At 38.1% G+C, this 18,958-nt stretch overlaps 1 protein-coding gene across 1 annotated transcript in view; it reads left to right on the forward strand.

Annotated features, from left to right (window-relative positions):
• Positions 1-18,958, forward strand: part of ARHGAP42 (Rho GTPase activating protein 42) — a 256,582-nt gene that overhangs the window by 217,567 nt on the left and 20,057 nt on the right. Inside the window, exons 11-17 of the mRNA XM_053670414.1 lie at positions 700-778; positions 2,146-2,185; positions 12,124-12,186; positions 13,150-13,224; positions 13,928-14,012; positions 14,568-14,626; positions 17,105-17,210. Of these exons, the coding sequence (XP_053526389.1) occupies positions 700-778; positions 2,146-2,185; positions 12,124-12,186; positions 13,150-13,224; positions 13,928-14,012; positions 14,568-14,626; positions 17,105-17,210 (507 nt within the window). The remainder of the gene's footprint in view (positions 1-699; positions 779-2,145; positions 2,186-12,123; positions 12,187-13,149; positions 13,225-13,927; positions 14,013-14,567; positions 14,627-17,104; positions 17,211-18,958) is intronic.

Here is an 18,958-nt window from a genome sequence, read left to right on the forward strand (position 1 = left end):
ATTTTCTGACCAATCTGTCCTGTTAACAGGTTAATTCCAGTTTGGGGTTCATATCTTTATATCAGTTTCCTTTTTCCCTTTGCTCACTTCTGCTTTTGAAATGCACCCTTGAGTAACTATTTCAGAATAGGTACATGGGAGGTCATTGTTTTCAAATGTAGTGATTTTAATATTGTCAAGATCATGGCATAGATAAACACTTTGGTTTTAATATCTTATAATTAACTAGTTAAGGTATGAGGCTTTCCATATTGCTAAAAACTAATTGTAATTTTTAGTGACTACACTGTGCCACATTTGGGTTATACTCTGAATTATTTTTGTATTGTAGAATGTTTAGGTGGTTTTGAACTTAGATGAATGTAGCTGTCTCCTTTTTGGTCATTTCAAAGAAAATCATTTGAAGCTACCTCTTTCAGACAGTCCTGTACCCAGAACACTAAGTGGTTTTTATTACCTGTGATCATTTGTGTGTGTGTATTGGTGAATACAGTGATTTTTCTGAAAGATACTTGTAGGTCAATATTTTTTCTTTCCTTCTCTTTTCTATCTTTTTCTTTCCTCTGTTTTCTATTTCATTTTCCTTTTCCTGATTTTTCTTCAGATTTACTTTTATAGCTAAATAAAAAATTTAAAGATTATACATTTCTAATGTCATGACAGGAATAAATGGAACGTGTGAAATACTTGTTTTGTTAGGCACGGCATCATCACCCTGCAGGCCTTCTCAGAAGCTAATCGGAAACTCTGGCTCGAAGCCATGGATGGAAAAGAACCAGTAAGCATATAACACGTTTCACTTAGGTTTTATTGTTCTGATCATTACAAAGTACATCTGAAAAAAAATAAAAAACAAGCACATCTGAATTTTTAAATATATTAATATATGTGTAGCGAATTTGATCATTTAAAATAGCAGACGAGAGGAGAAGCTCACTGTATTGCTGATGTTGTCTCATTCACTGACGCATGATACCAGCCCTGTAGTTTGTTTCTCAGGAGGACTTTCAGGACTAATCGAAAACCCTAAAGTGACTTTTTAGTTACCTATTATCATTAATTTGGCTGTACTGATTGGATTATTCTATTCAGTTAATAATTATCGAGCATCCACTCTTTGCAAGGCCTGTGCTAGGCTTTGTGACCAGTGTGACAGACAAGTTGCAGGGCGGTCTCACTCGATGAAACTCCCTGTGGGCCCATATTTTGTCCTCATGCACATCCTCATTTTTCTGTTAAGTTATGTTGCTGTTGGCCTGATACCTCACAGTACAGTTATTAGGGGGGGCTTATGTAAAAAGGAGTAAATTATTCATCACCATCCTTTTTCTTCATGGAGAACATGCCCTTGGAGGGTTAGGGAGATGAGTACCCAGAGCAATGCGACCCCCATTCTGTCCTTTGAGAACTGACCTTCAGATGGCAAAGAACCTTGAATGGCCTTGTGCACAGTACCTCTCTGACACCAGAGCTGCACAAAATGTGGTCTCCAGGCTTTGAGACCATCCCTCACATGGGTACCAGGCCACGGTGAGATGAATGCAAACATTATGATTAACCATCTAGAAAATTTTGTGGCAATTTGAAGAAGCCATTTTCATATTCGTCGAACTTAACAGAAACCTTGGAATCTGCATCTGTTCTTTATTATGTTTATGATATTTTAGTCCTATTGTAATTTATAAATATAGCAGTCAATGACAGATTTGAAAATTAAAAAAAAAAAAAACACTTGACTTTGCACCACTAATCAAAAGGCCATTTAGAAGACAAGAGTGATAGATAGCTCAGCAAGTACTAGTTAGGACTGTACATGCTAGGAAGAAAACACTAAGCAGATAACTGCAGTAAAGAGCAATGAGGTAAAATACATCATGAGATATTTCCTGAAGAAGGTACATTATGCCTCGTGTGATGGAATAGATTGAGACTTGTAAACCAGGTGGAAAGAGGTGGAACTCTGCCCAGGGCAGGACAGCAAGGATGGAAGAGAATGGGAGGCGAGGCTGTTACAGGGTAGGGAGATGGCACTATGGGTGCAGCAGTAGTAGGACCTTGAAATCAGGGCACAAAGCAGTGTATCATTGTACCGGTCTGCACCAGGTTGTTAACTGCAAGTAACTGGTTGTTTCCCTTGTTTTTTAGATTTATACCCTGCCTGCCATTATGAGCAAGAAAGAAGAAAGTAAGTCATTTTAATAATTATTTATAGTTGTATCGGTTATTTTTATTGCAAAGCTATTATGTAATATTTAGTCATTAATATTAAGAGAAATATTAATTATATTTATTATTTAATAGAAAATGATATTAACACACTGGTATTGAGTGGTTCATGAAACTTGAAGTTTTCATTCAAAGCAGTGTCTCATGTTAAAACCACTAACTACTGATGCTATAGTGACCAAAATTAATTTTTTGGTTTTTTTTTTTTGTTTTTGATATTATAGGTATATACCTTGCTTTATCCCAGAGATTTGACACAATTGATACTTAGTTTGATTTTTTTAATGACAGTCGAAGGCTTCTTTACTTTATTTTCCCTGCTCCAATTTATAAGACTGAAGACTTGAATACTTTGTGTTGGTTTTAGGAGATTATGCCCAAGAATGTGAAATATAGGGACATCGTCATAACACATGGGATGTGTAGGAACATATTGTCACTGTATTACTACTGAATTTTTAGCATCAGAACATTCTTGATAAATGCACGTTATTTGTTTTCTATTACATTCTAAATCCTTACTGGTTATCTTTTACCTCTTGCCACCCTTTACCCTTGACTATTTTAGTATATATTTTATATGTACTTTATGTCGTTAGATTATTTGACATTTAAAACTAGTTTGTGTATTTGTTTTCAAGTTTGTGTGTATATCTTTTAAAGCAATTTTAAGCTTTATTTAACTCAATTGACTTCTCTCATGATGTCTAAATTTATTTTTAAAATAGACTTAATAACCTTGACTTTAAATTTTCTGTTAACATGCAAGGTAAGAGCCGAGTGAAGATAAAAACTGGGTGGGAAATCAGTCATTTGAAAGTCATAAATATTGAGCATTTGAAAAAAGTCATCATTTTAATGGGATGAAATGCTTCCTAGTGATTAACTTCTAAAATTATCCAAAGAAAATGCATGAAAATACCTTTAATATTAAAGATGAAAAAATACTCCCAGTGTTTATTCTTGCATTTCTTTATTGCTAATCAAGGAAAGTGATTAGTATAGAATCTTTGGTTACCCACTTGTATCTAATCACAGAAACATTAACAAGTGGACTACGAGTTTTGTAAGCACTGAATGTTTATTTTTAAAAATTGCCTAATCTGTTAGATAATTTGCATTTGAGTGTAGAGTTTGAAATGTGTCTTCTAACATTGGTTTTATTACATATCCATTATAAAGATAGTCCTTTCAAATTCATGTGACCTACTGAAGAATGAGACCTTCTTGGAAAACAACTGAACCTACATTTGGTATCAAATCAGGCTTTTCAGTGGGGACATGGTCCCATCTAGCAGAATACATTTGGTACTCAATGCACCTCGGAAACTGTGTTTCTATCATAAGTAGGAAATTTGAAAGTTATCAGATGTCCTCGTTCCATGATGAAGGAAGAGTTACTTCTTCATGCCATAAAAACTTTGTCTTCTGGAAGTCAACTTTTCTATAGTCTCGACCACCTGAAACATCACTATGCCACCATGTGTAATTATAAAAATGAGTTTTTGTTTTGTTTTGTTTTGTTTTTTGTTTGTTTCAGAAAAACAGCTGTCCTGGAGTCCATGTGTTTGTGTCATTTCTTGCATTCTAGCTTTTTGTATGATGTGTTAGTTTCCAACCCAGTTCTCTGAGCTGTAACAGAACCCCTCTCTCCCTCTCGTTACCGTACTCAGCACATCACTGCTCTTATTCTTACTCTGGGTTCAAGTAGACTTTTATTGCCCAACAGGAGATTTTGATCATGGAAAGGAATATTGCAGTTCCCTTTGTTTTATTAATATGTAGGGCTTGAACTTACAAATTTTAACCTTAGTTAAAATTTCTTATTGTTTTATCTTAAGCTCTATTTTTTCTTTAAGCCTGTTTTTAATCACCATATAGATCTTATTTTATATAAATATACTAATTTTGAAAAATAAGTTGTTTTTAGTTTACTTTTCATACATTTAAAAGAATTCAAATTTAATCAATTAAACTTCTTTAGATCATACTATAATTTAAAAACTAGTAAATTTCATTCTCTAAATGCAAGACCCTAATAAAACAAATTTGTGGTTCTGGGTAATACAATCTTCCTAAATACTTGGCAACTTCTGTAATCTAGTAAATTGGCTGATAAATGCAGAGATTAATATTCTTTTAAACATTCTAAATATATTACACACATTATGTAGTAATTTCAAAATGTTTTACAAATGACATAAAGCCAACTTATTCAAAGTTGCGTTTGTTTTTAGTTGTTTTCACACATCCTTGGACATTCAAACAGAATCACCACGACTCAGTTAAAAGGCAGGACTGTGGCATGTTGAAGCCCAACCCAGTTGAAGACGCTCTGCATAGTGGAGGCACAGGATTGAATGCGCTGTCTAAAACCAGGTTTCCTGTAGCTGGGTTGGGCTTTTTGGTACTGCCTGCTTGCACGTGCAAGGCTTTCTAAGCATGTCTCCATGCAGCTCGCGTTGAAGGACCTTCCTCTAAAATGACCTGGCTCTCAGACTGGTCAAGGGGCTTTCCAGGTTCTCAGAATTTAATTTCTTTTTGCATGTAATTGTGAATAGTCTACTACATCAAGGCCTAAAGTTTATTAATGACACTGAATCTCTTTCTCGGAGTTTAATTTTATTCCTTTTCTCTTTTATCACATTTCTTATAGTGGTTACTATTTTTCTAGTGATTTAATAAGCACGCAGCAGGTGGTGTTTCAGATTCAAGAACGCAGTCCTGTTAAATCAAGAGCAGAATTATGTTTTCTTCCCAGTGACATATCCAGAATATTATTTGTTTCCATTCAAAATTATATTCTAGTGATGGTGAGGTTCTCAGACCTCTTTCTAAGTCTTGAATAAATCATGCAAGCTTATCGTGTTAAGAGTTCAGAGCAGCTTTTATCTTTATGTTTGCTGTTTCCAGACATCATTTCACACATACTTATCCTGTTTATTGAGATTGATCTCTATTTCCCTTTTGCACATTTGACCCCTCGGAAGCGGCATTATGCCAACTTCCCTGTGTAACTTACCTCGCAGCTGGTATTTGAAACCAGTACTGACCTTGATTCATCGGCCACCTTGAGAAGCGCTTTTAGATAGTGCTGGTCTTTCAGTTGGATTCTGTTCAACCTTACAATAATGATGTCTTTCCTTTGGAAACTCAGTTTTGCATGAAATGTGTGTTTTGAACTTCTGGAGATAAGGACGAAGCTTAGAATGGTAAAATAGAAAACTTAGGTAAAAATTTGTTTTGAACATTAACCATGAAAAGTTGCCTTAACATCTGTGCTGAAACCCCACAGGCAACCGAGTAAGAGCTATCTAGCATCCTACAATAGAGCCATGCTGTGAATAGACAGAACATATGCCATGAAGTGAAGAATAAAACTATGCTGTGATTCTAGAGGAATGAGACTTTCTTTACAAGCCTAACATGAAAAAACCTCTCTACTTTCTGGTTACTGTTAATGTACTGTTTTCAGAGAAAAGGCACCATATATAAAATTAGTGTAATTTAATAGAGAAGGAAAGTTTGACTCATTTTAATGAAAAAAAAATTCATGAAGAGAAAAAAACCCTAAAGATATTTGTTATTTATCAGATATAGAATCCACAAATACTTTTGGGGTTGTCAAATATGTCACCATATTTTTTCTTCTAATTATAAACCTTTGAGAATTAACTCATTTTAAGAACAGAAGTGCCTGTCATCAATATTAAGCAGATGTTATTAAATTAAGATTAGAACTAAACTGTTCCTGAACCATGCAGTTGGGGATATTTTGTTAAAGGATAACTTACCAATAGTTCTTCATTATTCTGTACTTGAGCCCATCTATTAAAGAAGCAAATAATCATCGCTGACACACCGTTTTGTCCCAAGACTTCCATGTGGGGACTACTTGTTAACAGGGGGAGAGACACTGGTCATTTTTTTGGCAGGCTTTCTCTCTCTAACACTCTTGGTTGGTGCCCTGAGACTTGGCCCCACTCAGACATAAGTTCTGTGTGATGGCTTTGTAGCTGATCCTGCTACCCCATGTCTGAAGAAAGTGAAAATTGTGAAAGAAAGGTTCTCATTCTCTCTACAATTCAGTTCAACCATTTTCCATTGTGTACCTGCATCATTCCAGGGAACGTGAATAGGAAAAAGGAATTCTTTTCAAATGAAGTTTCTGTTAATAAAAGTCATTATAAAAATGTAATGACAACCGCCTGACACTCAGTCCTCATGTACAAAACCGAAAGGATTGGACCAGAAGACACTTGCAGAGTTTCTCAACAGCTCTAAACGTCTGCCATTGTGTTTCAGTGACTTTTCCCGGTGTGTCTGGGGAGCGTATTCCCAATGATAAACGGAAAGATGAAGCTCACTCATTCTTCATATCGTAGGCAGTTGACATCTGTCACAAATGTTACTGAGTTTCATACTTCTGTTTAGATAGTTTAGTTGAAAGTTCTGAGACATTCCTTGGTGATAGCTTCCTCCTTCAGCACATCCTCCTCCAGGCTGCTGATCACATACAGTTTTGTTTCCATCACTGAGACCCAGGAAGAGGGTCAGATCTCAGGTGCCCTTCGTGAGCGGAGCAGGGAGAATCACCTGCTCATCCTTTGGGAGAAGAGAAAGCATCCTATGGTTACTGCAAACACCAGTAAATGCACTCATTTCTCTCTTTTCTTTCTTTCAAGCAACATAGTGTGGTTGTCTGTGATAAGGGTCCTTTGAATCTGAAATGGCAGATAGAAAATTGAATTAGAAATTAAAGACAAGTGTTGCTTTGTTTTGTCAACCCTGAGAATGTACTGTATGGCCAAGTAGATTACATCATTAAGGACACGCTGGGTTTTTAATTGCTGGGAAATTGAAGATACAAGGACTTTTGCTTTGTTGGTTGAATGGAAGACTATTCTTTTTCTTTCCCTCATGGCTGTTTGAATTCTGTTGAGATTAATAGCTTTTGTGCTGCCAGGCTGCCTATGGAAACTTTATTTGGTTTCCATAAAAGCCTTAGCCCTGAATAGTTTCCAGAGGAAAAAAATAAAAGCAGTGTTTACACTTAACTTTGATTAACTAAGTAAAGTTTCTTTAGTTGGCCTGCTTTCTGCTCCTACCCCCGAAGGTCCAGTATCATTAATATTGTAGGAATTTGGTGGTAGGTGTATTCTGTGTATCCCTTTGGGGCTCTCTGTAACAGGGAGACACAGGGCTGGGGAAGGGGCCCTGGTGAGGTATTGATGAGCTCTAACCTTTATGGAAGCCATCAGAGAGGGTACTTGAGCAAGCCACGCCAATGACCGCCAAGCCAACTAAGCATTTCCTGGCTGCCTGGTTCCACAATCTGTACTTCTCTGTCCTCTGCTGTTGTAGCAGGAGTACCTTGTCCTCCACTAAAGGAGAATTATGATAAATTATAAGCCTCCAATGGTGTGAGGTGTGATTTTGATTTATTAAGAACACCTTCCATTGACATTTCATTTGAACACTAAGGAGTTCCTAGTTTGTTTTTTTTTCTAAGCTCTAGAGAACCTGTTTTTGTTGGATTCTCATTAGCACTGACATTAAGTCTAATAACCCCTTCACAGCTTTGCAGGGTTGCTCGTTTTCCTTTACAGAATTTGTGTTTGCCCCTGACTTCCCTCAGAAACACCACTCAATGTCACCGCCTTTATGTCAGTCACTGGGAGATGGAGTGCTCTGTAGCCTGTTTAAGCCACTTTTCTTTCTTCTCCTTAGACCTCAGCAGAAACTTCTGGGTGCTTGAGTGATGACAGTCATGAATGGGCACTGCCACACTGCCCTTATGCTGCCTTTTTATATGAATTGATGAGTCAGTAGCCAAAAAACATGACTGCATCCCAGTTAAGCAAGGAAAAGTGACTTTGTGTGCTATTGACTTTATTTAATTTAGGCCTCTTTGTCACAGCAAACTCACATCATCTTACATCAGAATGGGTTAGGCTGTGCTGTTGTAATGGATGATCCTCAAACCTCAGAGGCTTCCCGCAGTCAGGAAGTGTCTCCTGGCCATGACACCTGTCCATTCAGGTCAGCTGTGGCTCAAGATCTTAGCCGTAGCATTCACTCTGGACCCCAAGCTCATGGAATAGCCTCTCTCTGCATCATTCTTGATCTTGTGCCAGAGAGACAAAGAACTGGGCCAGCTGCATACTGGTTCTCAGTGTCTGCTGGATAATGACGTTTGTCACTTGCATCCGTATTTCATTGGCTAGTGCATATCATATGGCCAAGCTCTTTGAGAGAGCTGAAAAGCATAATTTGTAAAGCGGGGCAACGCATTTGGGTGAACAGTAACTCCAGACTACTTCAGTCTGTTCAGTCCCAGTGAGAGGATTTGTTTGTTCATTGTATTTTGTTGAAGTATAATGAGAATATAGGGACACCTAGTAGTATACAACTTATTTTTTCCAGTGTCCATCTAGTTTCACAGGTGGCCCGAATGGATTATGTCTGATCTGTGTTTGTTCAAAGAAACAGATCATTGCTCTAGCCCCAAATATTTTAAAAATAATATATATGCCTCTTTGAAAAATCATAGTCCAGGCAGACAATTCCTTAAGCCCCAGTGACTGTAGCCATACCCGGAAAATACCTTCATGTAAATCACATATGTACAATAGTTGTATTCTCCTGTAGCCGGTACTGATGGTGATGACGACAGCCAATATTTCTGTAGCACTTACTATATTCCAAGCACTGTTCTAGGAGATTTGCAAGTGTTGATGCATCTCATCTGTAAACAGTCCTCTGAAAAAGGCACTGCTGTTATTCTTACTGTATTGAAGAAGAAACTGAGACACAGATTAAAACTATGCCTAGTAACGCAACTAATAAGTGAGAGAGGAGCTACTGTGCCTTTCATCTGGGTAGAACTAGTGACTGACATCGTTCATCGTTTCTTCTGTTTTATACAGCAGTGCTGGGTGGACAGGTGCACGTGGAGAAGGAAACTAGCATTTAATTAGGTTGGTTCCTTTGGTAGGGATTCTTAAGTGCTTCAAGTGATTTTATATTCCTACAAATATTTAACATGTATTACTATTTCCTCATTTTCTAAATGGAAGACTTGAGTTCATAGAAGTTAGTAGGCACCTGCCCATTCATACGGTAAACTCGAGCTGAGATCCAACCCAGGTTTGTCTGCTCCAAACAAAGCTGAGCGCTCTCTCTACACCATGGCATCTCCCTACACTCTCAGGGAATGACAAAGATTGTTCAAAGGAAACCAAAAAAAAGGCATAATTATTTTTGCCAACATGATATTTTTCCACATCTTTAAATTGATTGATAGTGTTTCATTTACTCAAGTGAATAGAGCTAAAGTACAAGATCCAAGGGACTTACCAGGACAGCAGCACCCATGGAATGACCTGGCAGTTGGAGTGGACGTCTTCAAGGTTGTATTCCTCATGAAGAACCAGTGTCGTATTGGTGTGTTAGAACAGCCTGGGATGCCCTGGCTTGTGTGGCTCAGTGGTCTGAGCGCCAGCCTGGAACCAAAGGGTCACTGGTTCGATTCCCAGTCAGCACACATGCCTGGGATTTGGGTCAGGCCAGATCCCCGGTAAGGGGCATGCAAGAGGCAACTGGGTACTGACATTTCTCTTCCTTTCTTCCTCCCTCCTGTCCCCTCTTTCTAAAAAGAAATCAAGTCTTTAAGAAAAAAAAAAAAAAGAACAGACTGGGGTATTGCTGTCAAATATCCTGTATACCTTCAGTATATAGCCTCACTATCACTTTTGTCAAAGCAGATACTTAAATTCCATTTTTATATATCACAATTATCTTTACTCATTTTGCCATGGTCAGGCTTCATTGAAATTTTTCAAAAATGAATTTGTCTTTTAAACTTTTTTATTGAAAAGTTGAACGATGTGATCTGAAGAACCAAACACTATAAATGTCAGGAAACAGCACTTTTAATTGATATAAAAATGCTAGTGTATTGTTTTTACTGTTTTTACATTTTGGGGCTCAGTTTTTGTTTTTAAAAGCTAAAATTAATCACTGATTCCTCATTTCTTTGTTCATTTTATATTGGTTCCTCACCTCTCCACTTACTTGTTTTTCTGTGTCCAATAACTACTTTAAAATTTTCCAAATGTGAAGTGTATAGAATGCTTAGCATGTTGGGTTATTGGAAGCAAATAATTACTTCTTGAAGTCCCAAAGGAGCTCTGCTCTCATGTAGGCAGTCAGCTCGGATAAGATGCTGGTCCCATGGCCGTTCCTTCTTGTATGGGGAGTGCGTGCAGACCATTCGCTGAGTTCTGGTCACTTGACCTAGGCCCTGGGGACACATAAGCCTCCTGGCACATTTTCAGTTGGTAAAAACTAGAAAAAAATTTTAGAAATATTTTTTAAGTATTAAATAGTTCAGATGGTTGCAGCATCATCCCATAACCAAGAGGTCGCCAGTTCAGTTCCCGTTTAGGTCACATACCTAGGTTGCTGGTTCAATCCCCGTTCACCCATCAATGCCTCCCTCTTGCAACCAGTTGATGCTTCTCTCTCTCAGCCGATCGATGCTTCTCTCTTGCATCCGTGTGTCCCTGTCTCCCTCCCCGTCTCTCAAAAAGCAATGAATAAATGTCCTCCAGTAAGGGTTTAAAAAAAAAGTACTAAATAGTTCTAAAGCCCAATGAATAAAAATGATCATTTCTACCTTTGTTCTCTTCTTTTTTACTTGCAGTTTGCATGTAGAAAAGTTAGATTTTTTCCCTAGGAAAAAATACCCTCAAATTACTACATTGTAAGAAATTGGGTCATATCCATTTACAGGATATGTAAAAATAATTTACATATTTTTTCACCCGGCAGCACATGATAATCATCCTCTCGTGTCAGTACCTCTAGTTCTGGGGGCCACAGATTTCTCAGATCTTTCAGTTAATGTGGTTCATAGTGGTTTTCTATGTGTAGGATTTCTTTAAGGTTTTCATCTGTTGCTGGCACCCCTTCATTATTTTTTAGCGTAATTTTTGATGTATATATTTTGTCTTGGATCCGTGTTGAGCTACATGAATGTGTTTATCATCTTTAAATGGAAGCCAGTTTTAATTTTTTATTAGTTTGAATTTTCTTAAAATATTATTGTTTGAGGATATTAAGATATCACATCTCTACCACATGTGATGAAAAATTTCATTATAGCGCAAAAAAATTTTTGAGTTTTTCTTCTGAGTGACACTTGTTATTCTTAAAACCTTCCTCCTAAAACAAGTAATCTATTTTGGTCAGGTCCCAAAACTTTAAATAAAATAAGAACTGATTTAAAGAAAATCTGGCATAAAGCAATGAAAATAAATCACTATTTCATAATGTAATAATAATCTTCGTGGGATTCTTAGTGACTGATTAAGGTTACTTTGAATATGATACAAAGTGCAAGAGAGAGAAAGTTGGGCTTGGAATCAAGAGGCTCAGCTCTGGGCTTAGAACAATGGAAATGAATTTTCAGCATCCCAGTGAGTCCTCTTAAGGGCGTAAAGCTCTCTACTAACAATGTTTTGAGAATCACGTGGGAAAGAATTTGTGAGTAGCTTTTTGATGCAGTTATTAACATCAATAAAAGCTTATTCTTATTGTATTTGCTTTTATTATCTGTAAAAACATGTAGTGAAGGGTATTGCTGATTCTAGGAAAAATGGATAGAACCCATTTTTCATGTAACAGACTTACTTTTGGAAAGGGTTTGTGTTTCTAATGAAGCAAGTTTATGTGATAACATTGGTGAATGTGGACCACCGTCCTCCACTTCTACCACACGTAACAATTCAGACTCTGTCCAGAACCACCGTTAAGTCATAAAACAACAGAGCCAAGTGAAGGTGGAATGTAAATTCAGCAGAAACACTTAATATGGTCTTCTTTCCTTTTCAGTGTACTTAAATGAAGCAGGGTTCAACTTTGTGAGAAAATGCATTCAAGCCGTGGAAACAAGAGGTCAGTAAAGCCTGACAGGTGTGGCATTGCTGTAGTGTGGTCCATTCTGCCATAAAAATGCTTGGAATGTGAGAGTGCATGTCTCCAGTAACATGACATGAATTTTAAGAATTATATGGATATGTCAATTATATAAATACATAAATAGCTATCCTTTGAACTTCAGTTTACCAGAAGTCATTCGATAAACATACTTCTTTTAGTGACATCTCCCAAAATGCCTTCAGCTTACTTCTTACTGATGGACTCTATTATTTATTATTATAAATGCCGCTTTAGTTTTGACTCAAGTTTTAAGGAGGTCAGTAGGATTCCGAGTAGCCCGTGTTCAGCCTCTCCTTAGCTGCATGATTCTCTTCAATGGTTTCAGTCCCTGCCACATTTTTTAGCACCTTTGTCACCCTAACTGTGACCTCTCTCCGGAAGCACACTCCAACTGTCTATCAGACAAGTGCACTTCCAGGAAAACGGGTCTACAGCCAAAGTCATACTGGCCTTTGGAATTCTTTAAACTTAGATTCAAATGTTGGTGCTGCCACTTAGAAATGTAGAGAAGGTAGGAAGGTTTCTTAATTTCTTTGAATCTGTTTCTTCACTTTTAAAATGAAGATATGAATGCCATAAAACTGTTCAATATGCAGAACCCCATGACTGAAGAAATAGATGAGCAATGCTGATCGCCCCTTTCCATCTTTAATGTTTTTTTATATTCAAATAGTGGTGACTAGGCAGGCGTACTTTGCTACTTATAAGATCTTCAAAGACTTTCAAAGCCCTGTTCAGTGTCTGCTCTGAGGAATGTATGTCTGGTGGGCATTTCCAGGGTAGGGTAGCTAAAGTTAGACTACAAAATTGGATAAGTAGTGTTCAGATTTCTTATAGGCATATGTCTGAGTTTTGAACATTCTGTACTTGGAAAGTTGTGTCTCAGGCTGTTTTCTTGTGACTTTTCCTTCCCATTAGGCATCACGATTTTAGGCCTGTACCGAATAGGAGGTGTGAACTCCAAAGTTCAGAAACTCATGAACACCACATTTTGTAAGTTCGGGATGAAGCAGTTACTTAGTTAATTTTTGTATTTTTAATATTTCATTTTTTATTGTGTTTTTTCCATTACCATTTATTCTAAACCATAGGGTGGGTTTCTTTGTTTGTTTGTTTGTTTGTTTGTTTTTTGAGATATAGACTAGTGTTTGTCCTGGAATATTTTCAATATATAAAATTAATATTTGTATTCAATTTTCAATGTTCAGTTATAATCGATGAGTAACAGTCAGAATTTGAGAGGGGGCCTTTCTGTAATGTTGGACTTCTTTTCAAGTGTCCCGTGTTTAGCTAGAAGCACAGTGAGATTTGTAGGTGCCAGATTCATATTGCCTGGCTTGGAATCCTAAATTAGCCACTTAAAAGCTTGTGATCTTGAGTAATTTGCTTAACCTTCCTGCGCCCCGGTCTCTTCATTTATAAAGTGGGGATAATGATAGTGTCTGCCTCATTAAGGATTGTAAGGACTGGACATTTTGAGCCATATAAAGTATGTAGAAGCATGCACAGCACATGACACATGCTCTGTGATATTAGCAATTGGCAATAATTTGATTTGGGAAACTCTTACAGCACAAGAAATCTTTGCGGTTCAGTGCCTTTTTCTCTGACCTACTCATTTTTTATATTGATTTTCTTAATGGTGCTAGAGCTATTTTGAAGTGAACCATTTAAACTTTTTAAAAATTCTTTTTAGCTCCCAAATCCCCTCCTGATATGGACATTGATATCGAACTCTGGGATAATAAGACAATAACAAGCGGACTGAAAAACTACCTCAGGTGAGGAGGGTTCACCCGCAGCAGGCTGTCTGTGGCCTCTCGCTCCCTGACTCGGGCAGTCGCCTGGCGGTTCCGTGTGCGTGTGAGCGCTGCTCCTTCGTGCGGTTCCTCCACTGAGACCGAAGGGGCCAAGGCGGTAATGTTTGTGTTTAGTGTTCTGGGACTTAGCCTTGATGTCTCAAGAAATAAACTTAAAAAGGCTGCTCTCCTTTATGAATGCAAAATAATTTCTGTTTCATATTAAATTTGAATTTGGGAATCCCAGGCATTTTTTTAAAAATACGTCGAAATTAAAAGCTATTTTTCTAAAACTGTTATTCCCATATCTGAGAAGAGTTTTGCTCACAAAATGAAAACATTGCCTCTGGCCTCCCTTTGTAGAACAGTTGCGGTGAGAAGTGCTAAGGGCCTGGGCGAGCTGCGGCACTGCCTGGAGCCCCTGCTGGGGCGTTACCATGCAGCCCCGTCACCCGGTTCTTAAGGAGCACTGCAAGGTCAGGGGAACCGAAAAGATCCTGCCTGCCGCTCTGAAGTGTGCCTCATTCTCTGTTTTAGGTGCCTTGCAGAACCACTGATGACTTACAAGTTACACAAAGATTTTATTGTTGCCGTTAGTAAGTACGCTTCCACTGATGTAGTTTTATGCTGTATTATTCTGAGGTATACGTTTAAATTGGCTAGCTAAGATTTCCCTGCATATTGCTTAAAATATTATCAATCGTACTGATAATATTGATAATATCAATATCAATCTGATTGATAATATCAATCTTAAACTATCAACTTAATAGTTTACAATATGGTTTGTTAACAAATAAGAAACAGCAGAATGAACGAAAATAGTTTGTCATTTAGTAAGACTTTCGTGGGATGACAGTCTGGTGTGATTAGAAAGAGCTGTGAGGGATTATTCTAATTGACACTTTACTTGATTGATGGGTGTCAGTTTTTACAAGAGCAACTTGATGGTTAAACAGATGACTACAAAGGCATATAGTCAGTTATGCGCCCGCCGTACACATAATCACATGCTGTGCTCCCAGGTCTGGAGAGAAGAATCCGATATTTTTGGCAGGCAACAGGCACCTCCATCAATCTCCTTTCTCCCATATTATCTTTATGGTTTTGATGATCACGTATCTGTGTCATTTCTTTAGGTCTTTGACTGTTAAAATGTGATGTGAATAGATTGGTTTAATTCAAAACTCAAGGGGACTAGGGGTCTGTGAGAAACATGCAACCTGAGGAGTTAGAAATACATACCTTTAAAATACTGGGACCAGAGTGCCAGGGCGCCATCTGAGCCCATCACCATGAAGTGTAACAAGTATTTTTCACAATCTGAGAAAGAACTCGGCTGCTTATTTTTTTACCACACGTTGCAATGCCACAGGAAACTGATCAAGTGTCAGGTAAAGACAACTGGCCTTGGTGTTTAATTCAGCACGTGTGACCGGCCGCGGGATCTTGTAAATAGTTTATGTGCTGCTATACTGCTGAGATTTCTCCTGGACGCTCTCCACTGTGCATCCTCTTCATAAAAGTCTGGTTTTGTGAGATGGACAAGACCTTAGGAAATACGTAATCCAACCTCTTATTTCATTGATCACCAAGTGCGGATCCAGACTGGGAAAAGGGCATTGTCTGAGGACACTAGTGAATTTGTGGCAACACCAGGTTACAAGCCAGTTTGTTAGATGCTTAGTCTAGAACTCTTTTATATAAAAAGATTAGTTCTACAGCAAATGGTGTTTGAGCCACTTAGCTAAAATGACTCAATGAGCTCGTGATTTTGATATAAACATTTGATTTCAAGATTTTTTTCCCTACACTTATGCTCTGGCAAATCATGATCCTATTATTTACTGCCATAACCATTAAAATACTTTCTTATCTGAAGAAAAGAGTTCAGCTTTTGTCTAGGTCAAGGATACTCCCATTTTCTAGATATTGAATTAATAAAATTAGGTATTCCTTGGTTTCAAGCCACAGAAATCCAGCTCAGTAAAAAGGGGAAGTTACTCAGAGAGGAAGAGGGGTCTCACAGAGTTCCTGGGCAGAGGCGGGTCTGCAACCAGGAGCTGTGAAGTTGGGAGCTGACATTTCCCTGTCCCGGCTCTATTTGGAGGGTCTCTCGTCTCTGCTGTTTGCTGCGTGTCTGCCTCATTCTCGTCTCGGTTTTCTTGGGTTGGAACACATATGTTCCCATGGCAGCCCTGGTTTTCCATGGTCGGCCTTTTCCCACATCCAACAGACAGATGAATTTTGGCAACCTCATTTCAGCTCCTGGGAGAAAGCTGGCGTCTGGCCCAGCCTTTCCTCTCTCCAGTTATGTGTGCCTAGAAGAAATGATGGTTGCATAATGTCAGCCCAATTGGTCAGGCATTTTCCAAAGAAGGGGCCTGGTAGGGTGGGCAGTCACCCCAGAATTTGTATATTGCAGTAAAGGAATGTTAAATGTATTCCTTATTCTGAAGCTTTAGAAGTTTCTCTAGCAGACACGTCCACTTCTTGACCTTTGCCTGACAGACTAGACTTGCTATAGATGATTTTTCACTTTTCAGATTTCCTATTGTTAGCACGGGCTTAAAATTGACTAGGCCTGTGCATAATAATTTTGATCCCTCAGAATAATAACTCCTGGTTGTTTCTGAATACATAAAATTTGGAAAGGAATGCCTGCTTCTTCTGGTCCGATGGAGTCACAGAAGCTTTTGCGTGATAAAGTGTTACACTGCCCGACACGTTAGTCTGTAACGATCTCAGTGATCGCTCACATCCTCCTTTTGTAGTAAAACCGAAACAGGTGTTGACGAGCTCCGGTTGTGTGGAAGTATATAGTTCCATGGCTAAGAGCACAGGGCTAGGTTGGATAGATGTGAATTCGTTAACTTCTTTACTCACTAACTTCATGGCTGTGGACAAGTTACTGAGCCAAGCCCCTCTCAGCCTTAGGGAATGATATGTGATAACACCAACAAAACAGCACTTTCAAGGCATGAGGGGTGGATGTGGTTATGATGATTATTCATGTTATGTGCACATCTGAATGTAATTAAAACTTAAGACTTGCGACCTTTTTTATGTTACAGAATCCGATGACCAAAACTACCGGGTGGAGGCTGTCCATGCATTGGTGCACAAACTGCCAGAGAAAAACAGGGAGATGCTGGACATCTTAATAAAGCACCTGGTCAAGTAATTCTCTGACTTATATCGTTCACTTGGCTACTGTTCAGCTATTAAAGTTAACCTCACTTATGTCCTTTCAAAGTGTTTGATGGTACTGGGATTCCACAGAATGTGCTTTGAAAAGAGTGGCAATTTATTTTAAAGATATATCTGTGTGCACTGGTGTATGTGCCTGTGTATATCTACATTATGCAAATAATTATATTCTTTGCAACTGTGAAACTAATGATGAAAAAGTTACGTGTCAACTTAAAAATAGATGTAGAAGTATGTAGCTTTTCTCCCTCAATATTTTTAAGTGCATTGTAAGCCCTAAGTTTGAAAACTGGTTCTCCGTATGACCAGGGTCAACAGGTTCTGCCAGGTCAAAACTTCCTCTCTAATGTTAGCTTCTGTTTTTGGATTCATAGCATCTTTTGGTCTCGGAAGACTTTTTTTTTTGACTACTGTTAAATTAAAATCCTACTGTTAAATAGGATGGTTTTTTAGGAGTAAAGTTTCTCCAGAGAAACAGAATGAAGAGTATGTTTGTGTGCATATATACACACTTATATATACACAAATATGTATATATGTGTGAATGTGTATTTTGAATGTACATGTATATGAGAGAGATTGATAGATTACAAGGAATTGGCTTATAGGGCAGGCTCACAGTCTGGAGACCCAGGGAAAAGTTGATGTTGCAGCTTGAATCCAAGGCGGCCTGGAGAAAGGATTCCCTCTTCCTCGGGCCAGTACTCTTTTTATCTTAAGACCTTGAACTGAGTGGATTAGCCCCACCCAAACTGTGGAGGAAAATCGGCTCTACTCAGAGCCTACTGATTTAAATGTTAATCTCATATTTAAAAAAAAAAAACCTTCACAGAAACACCTAGAATTGTGTTTGACCAAGTGTGTACTGTGGTATAGCAAATTTGACCATAAAATTAACCATCGCTTATGTATGTATCTAGAAGTTGAGACACGCACACACAGACACTCGAACTCTCAGTCCAGAAGTCTGTTTGCCACGCTGCTGGAAACAACAGTCCAAATTCAGATGTTAAACTTTCTTCAGAATTCCCTTACCATCTCATTAGAAAACACATTTTTCATCTTAATGAGTACCATGATTCCCAATCAAATGATTAATCCCTTCCTTGTTTACTAGAGTAATAAGCTAATTTGTCTTAATTTTAGCCATGCACCTTTGAAATACTGCTATATAACATATTAAGAACTCTCAAGTTGCAGGCTTTGAGATGATACGGATTTCCCTCACAGAAATTTACTCGAAATGGCGTCATTTCAAGTTCATTGGTAGCTATTGCCCATGGCCATACCTCTTCTAGCCAATGAACAAGGACTCATCCTTGGTCTGAATTAGTTTTGAATTATGTTTTGGCATTGCATATAAACTCTTTATGAAATTTAACCACAAAGGCATTCTTTTGCTGTATTTGAGCTAATTTTTTTATTTTTAAAATATTTATTTATTTTTAGAGAGAGGGGAAAGGAAGGAGAAAGAGAGGGAGAGAAACATGAATGTGTGGTTGCTTCTCATGTGTCCCCTACTGGGGACCCCTGCAACCCAGGCATGTGCCCTGACTGGGAATCAAACCAGTGACTCTTTGCTTCACAGGCCCATGCTCAATCCACTGAGCTACACCAGCCAGGGCCTGAGCTAATTTTCTAGTGAAGTTTTTTACAGTTCTTTTAACAGTGACATGAATGTCACATAAAACTTCCTTGTTTAATTGTAGAGTACTAGA

The sequence above is a fragment of the Artibeus jamaicensis genome, unplaced genomic scaffold, assembly GCF_021234435.1.
Source record: "Artibeus jamaicensis isolate MK-2021 breed Jamaican fruit bat unplaced genomic scaffold, CSHL_Jam_final contig_585, whole genome shotgun sequence".
Lineage (NCBI taxonomy): Eukaryota > Metazoa > Chordata > Mammalia > Chiroptera > Phyllostomidae > Artibeus > Artibeus jamaicensis.